The 6,000-nt window shown below is 39.0% G+C and overlaps 1 protein-coding gene across 1 annotated transcript in view; it reads left to right on the forward strand.

Annotated features, from left to right (window-relative positions):
• Positions 1–4,955, forward strand: part of cdh19 (cadherin 19, type 2) — a 32,585-nt gene extending 27,630 nt beyond the window's left edge. Inside the window, exon 13 of the mRNA XM_086306607.1 lies at positions 32–4,955. Within this exon, the coding sequence (XP_086162733.1) occupies positions 32–546 (515 nt within the window). The 3' untranslated portion in view covers positions 547–4,955. The remainder of the gene's footprint in view (positions 1–31) is intronic.
• Positions 4,956–6,000: the final 1,045 nt, after the last annotated feature.

Consider the following 6,000-nt stretch of genomic DNA (forward strand, 5'->3'; position numbering starts at 1 on the left):
GTAATGATCTCCTGCTGTGTTGTGTCTGCAGTGCTGTCAGTCGTAATGGTGATGGTGAGGAGACACAGGAGAAAACAGCAGGAGGGACGTGAGGTGGAGGTGAAGGAGCTGGAGCTGCCTGAGACTGTGTCGCAGAAGGTGTTTTATTATGGAGAATCAGGAGTTGGAGGAATGGAGCTGGACTTCTGCCAACCTACTGTCCCAATGCGTCCCCGCCCCAGGAGAAGGGAGAGGAGGATGCGAAGGGAAGACGTCAGGGCCAGCATACGAATGTCCCTCCGAGAGTCGCACCTCATTGGCCCGGAGGACGAGGTCTTCAGGCAGTTTATTCTGGACAGGCTGGCAGAAGCTGATCAAGATCCTTATGCTCCTCCTTTCGACTACCTTCAAACTTATGCATATGAAGGGTCGGGGTCTCCCACAGGATCTCTGAGCTCACTGGACTCTTCTACTTTGGAGTCCGACCAGTCTGTTTGTAATCCCAGACCCTCTTTAGCAAGACTCACACCATGGTACGGTGCAAGAGAGGAAGACACACTCTTTTAATCTGATTTATTAAACAAGCGCTCCTGTTCCTGAGTGGATGTCCAAGAAGCACTCATGAAGAACATGCAGTCCAAATCCATGTTAGATTACTGGTGAGTCTAAATTGGCCTTATGTGTGAATGTGAGAGTGAATGTGATCTGTCTCTCTTCAGCAATAGAACGCCGACCTGTCCAGGGAGTGCCCCGCCTCCTGCTCTATGATGGATGTGTTAAGAGTTGACTCGAACAAAAAGTTTGACATTTTGTGAAGTAAATTTTCCGACTGAGAAACTGTATTTATCAAAGTGTCAGTCTCCCGCATTCCTTTAGTGATAAGATCAAGCCTTATATAAAAACAGATACTGGCGGTTTGATACATTTTGTTTATTTTGTTTATCACTGCTCAATAACATGAATAACTTAAACTTCATGATATGATTTTTTTTCTATTATAATGGAGTTTGAGAGCATAATTAATCACTAGACGTTGGCTATGTTAAACGTGTCAGTGATTTAAATGACCAGGGCATGAAAGACTGACCTGCCATGTTGCACAATATCATCAATCTTGTTGTCTTATTCAGCTGATCAGCGGTCAGGATGCAGTGACCAAGACTGGAGCTTGCATCTTCTTTCTCCTCAAAACCAGTGATGAACTATTTCTTCTTAAAGCTTACATTTTTGTTTTTATTGGCGATGTGGGGGGAACAGAGCACGTCATATTTTTGTTTATCCCGTGAAGCTGTTATAGTTATATTTTTTGGAAGCAGTCACCTTCTGATCAGGCAGTATCAGGGCATCCAAGTTGTAGTCAGTCAATATTTACTTATAGGCGTGTTTTGTCCTCCACCAAGAATGGACAAAAATAATATAACATGGCTCTTTGGCTTCTTAACTTGGTGACTGTGTTCAGCTGTGAGCTGTTTATCTGTTGTTGCATTAAGTAGGGAGGGCTCAGTGGCTTTATTACCTTTTTTTGCTGGAAACTGCTCTCTGTTGCAGCAGGAAAATAGGCTGTTTATAACAGTGTTCGTACGCTGGAAAACCAAAATAATGAGTTTAAATAGGCTAAAGTGCTCTTTAAGCTGAAGAAAATGCTATGCAGTGTTGGTCAAGTTACTTGAAAAAAGCAATCAGTAACTAATTACTGATTACTTCCCCAAAAAAGTAATCCCGTTACTTTACTGATTACTTATTTTCAAAAGTAATTAATTACTTAGTTACTTAGTTACTTTTTAAAAACACGATTTACAACCTGAAGAGGTAGTAATAAAGCGATAGATCTTTCAGCCCAATTCTACTTTTTCTACATAATCCATCATACAAAATGTAATGAAATGGAAAAGTCTCTTTTTTTAACTTGTTTTATCAGTTTTAATCTTTTAACTTTATGCGTCAAGCAAACATTAAATTATATGCAACATTCTCTGACTTGAATAAATTAGTTTAACATTTAAACCTATTTTCTACACATTCCAGCACATAAAATAAAATATTTTTTGTGTTTACACTCACTCTTTCAAATAGATGCAAGTAAAACACAGCAGAAAATAAATAAAGTCAAAGACTCAGCGGTCCTGTTGCTCTATTTTCACCTGTAAAGCAGGACTGCGGTAGGCGGAGGTTTACCCTGGTGCAGGTGTGCCGCGGTCAGTTGAAGAATCCTCGAGTTTCTCTGTGAGTTTCCCATTACGTCGTTGCGCACTCGGTGCTTGCTTGGAAGTTTAGGGGTTTTTTTTCGCTGTAAAAAGAAGTTTTCTTCCCACGCACAATGGACGCTAATGTTTTTGTCACTTTTTATGGAATCAAACTCAAAGTAAGGTCAGTACTTCCACGCTTTAAACGCTGCACGCTCATACTCTCTCCCACAATCGATATGTGATCCATTGTTGATCTGCACACAGCTGTTGTCACTAACAGCGCACTCGCTTACGTCACTGTCGTGAGACATTCTCGCAAAAAATCACGGTTTTAGTAACGCAGTAAAGGGAAAGTAACGGTAATCGAATTACCGTTTTTGCAATAGTAATCCCTTACTTTACTCGTTACTTGAAAAAAGTAATCAGATTACAGTAACGCGTTACAAGTAACGTGTTACTGCCCATCTCTGATGCTATGTCACTTACATGGCATAGATTCATTCCTATAAGCAGTCCTGTGACATGTGCACACTTACTACTCATTAAACAAACAAAAAAAGGTAACTAAGACAGTTTTGTTGGTTGGGTTGAATATTACAAAATCATCTCATTTGTGAAAAAATTATATGCTTGTTGTGCAGGGCCATGTTACCTGAAGTATTTTTTAATATTGAATGTTATTTATTTTATTCTGCTGTTATCAAGTTTTTCTTTTATGGTTTATTTCTATTCAGAATTTAATTCAACAAAGAAAACTTTCATACATTTTATATTCATTACATATGAAGTGAAATATTAAATTTTTTTTGCTTGTTTGAACTTTCATGATTATGGCTCATGAGAAATGCAATATCACAAATTACTAGAAATTCCATTTCAGTAAATTACTATTCAAACATGGGCGAGACTCCAGACTTGACAGCTGTCCAGGAGACGATCATGGACACCTTCAACGAGGAGGGTAGTCTGCAGAACGGCTCTGCTGAAAAAGCTGTCTGTTTTCATGGTGCTGAGTCGAAAAGGAATATGATGGAAAGTTTACTAGAAAGAAAAAGTGTGGCAGGAAATGGTGCACAAGCAAAAGAGAAAGACCACAGGCAGTGTTGGGAAGGTTACTTTTAAAACGTATTCCACTACAGATTACAGAATACATGCCCCAAAATGTAGTTTCTAATCTCTTCCGTTAAATGTACTCAATGTGATCTGAATACTTTGGATTACTTAATATATTGTAAAGTTTTTTAAAACTACATGAATGCAGCAATCACATCCTGTAAATTCTTGCTTGTTTTTCTCTACCAATTGGATGTTTGTGACAAAGTGGATGAGCAGTTGTAATGCTCTCCACTTGTCCCAGATGTGTTGACCTTTTTTTTTTTGCACATCATGCACATTATTCTGTCTCTGTATTTCTTTGCTATGATTTGCTATTTTTCAAAGTAACATTGCTGCAATAACTATCCCGGGTTTGTTTGTGTAAGCATTCTGTTTCCGGCAAAACAAACATTCTGCAAATTAAGGCAAATACTCATTTACATGTTTCTTTATATTTTATTATGTTACAGATTAAATAATTTGTTCATACTTTGTTCTTTCTTTTCAGTCTTCATATAGGTCAGGTGTGAGGAAAGGCCCGCCTAGCATTTCCTCATTTTAAAGTGCAACCTGCTGATGTCACACTGATGTCACATCAGCAGGTTGAACCGAGAGGAGGGATTTCTTTAACCATAGAAATGCTCCCTTTTGTTTGTTTTATTCGTAAATAGAGCCGTTTAGTTGTGTAAATGTGCTAATCAGAAGTGAGAGGATATTTTTAGTCAACTATGTAGAGTTTTAGATCACTCAGCTCAAGTGAGTGGTACTGGCTGGGCTAATTGAAGGGAAACTGATGGCCCTATATATAGTGAGTCTCTGCCAGACTCAGATGAGAAAGGAGAGGTGAGCTGTGTTATCAAATCTATGTACTTTTGAGTTTTTTTTATTTAAGTTACTTTGGCGGAAGTTTTGTTAAGTTTCACGTATAGAGTCCACTGTAAATAAATTGCTCACCTCTGGAATCCCAAAATGTCTGCTGAGTCTGCTTCCCTACCACCTTCTTGCCCAAATCTCTCTGAATGGACAATATATTTATTGTAGGGGAGCAAAGACTTATGTTAACATCAGATGTTAACAAAAGATAAGATGTTAGCTTGGTGGCGAGTAGCCTTCAGTAATAGTAATAAAGCACACAGCAATAGTACATCGAAGATACTGAAGTGACAGGTAGCTACCACAACAACTCATATTTTGCATTTTAAATGCGTAATGCCGGTAAATATATTCCATTACTCACCAGCACTGTCCACAGCCTTAAGAGAATTTGTTGATTCAAGAGCTTGGGAAGATTTCACAAGGGGTGGACTGGAGCTGATGTCAATGTGTCGAGACTCGTCTTCAAGAATGGGGCATTGCATTAATAGGTGTAATAGATGTTGCATTCCTAATATAAAGTCATTCCTGACCAAAGAGAATGTCAGAAGCAGCTTATCTAACATGTAAGCAAATGTGTAATTCATATAGATGTGTGTATGCCAGCATATTTTTCTGTTTCCTTTTTTTTCTGCCCCTCATTCTCACATAAATTATAGTTCACAGTATGCTAAGAGTATCCAATAAATATCAGGTGTTTAACATGTGTTCAAGTGTTTAACATCCGTGTTCAGCCCATCAGCATATGGGTGACTGGCAGTCAGATGTCTAGCAAAGTTTGTACATTATAAACAAAGTGAAAGTTTGAAGACACACAACAGCTTGGGCAATGTGGAAAAAATGCATGACATCTACAGTGTCTGGCTCCACTTTTTCCTCTGTAGTCATTTGATAAACAATACACGCTCTTGTTTAGTTGTGTGGGTGGCTGCCGTGGGGTGACTTGAGGTAGTTGTCTAGCAGTCCATCCCAGCCCCCTTTACCTTCTCATCCACTAATTGGGCAGTTTGCTGTCTGCAATGGACACGTTTTGGGCCAAAGAGAATATAGTTCCAAGTGAAGAAAATTTCACATACAATCCTATTTGGATGGTAGCTGGAAAACTGGAGGTAAGAGACAATAAGAGCGAAACAGCTAATTGCTTGAGTCTATTCAGTGTTTCCTTTCCTGCAGTGGTTACTTGTGTGAGTAGGTGCGGTACTCAGCAGGACAATTTCCAGACATCACTGCAACTCAAAGAGAGCTTCAAATAGCTTCCACTGTTGGAAACAATCTATCCAGCCAATGCTTTTTAGACTAAATCATTATCTCACAATGGCTTCTAAAGACACAGGTGTTCACAAAAAAAAGCCTTTTTAAAGTCTTTTCAAACCAATTGCTACCGTCCAACGTGTAGGGTATTGGATTTGCCCATAAAGGCTCTTTTATAATTTCCTTTTCAATAGTACCTTAATGTCAAAAGTCATTCAGCTCCTGGTGTCATTTAACCTTCTGAATTTCTGCCATTATCCATGGTGAATATCACGGGTAATTTAACCTAACAGCCCTTTTCTTTGTGTAATTATACCCATTACAGCAACGTGAAGGATTTCACTCCGTCAACTGTCTCTGTCCTCTGCTCTCCTGCACAGGTCATAGATTCAGCTCATCTTTTGAAACCAGTGCCAGGCCCATCATACAGTGCCACGATGCCCACTGGTGGGTCTTTGAGGACTCTAAATTGGCAGACAACAAGTTGATTGAAAAGTTATCTGAAAGGATTTTGAGAGACATTAAAACAAAAAAGCATGGCACCTGTATGTCCTAGGCTTTGGCTGAAGAGAGCTCAAATCATTCATGTGTAATTTGGCAATAAGAACATAATTAT

The sequence above is a fragment of the Aulonocara sp. 'chitande type north' Nkhata Bay genome, linkage group LG9 (assembly GCF_057382095.1).
Source record: "Aulonocara sp. 'chitande type north' Nkhata Bay isolate Kocher_YH1m ecotype deep benthic linkage group LG9, A_spYH_male_GT1.1, whole genome shotgun sequence".
Lineage (NCBI taxonomy): Eukaryota > Metazoa > Chordata > Actinopteri > Cichliformes > Cichlidae > Aulonocara > Aulonocara sp. 'chitande type north' Nkhata Bay.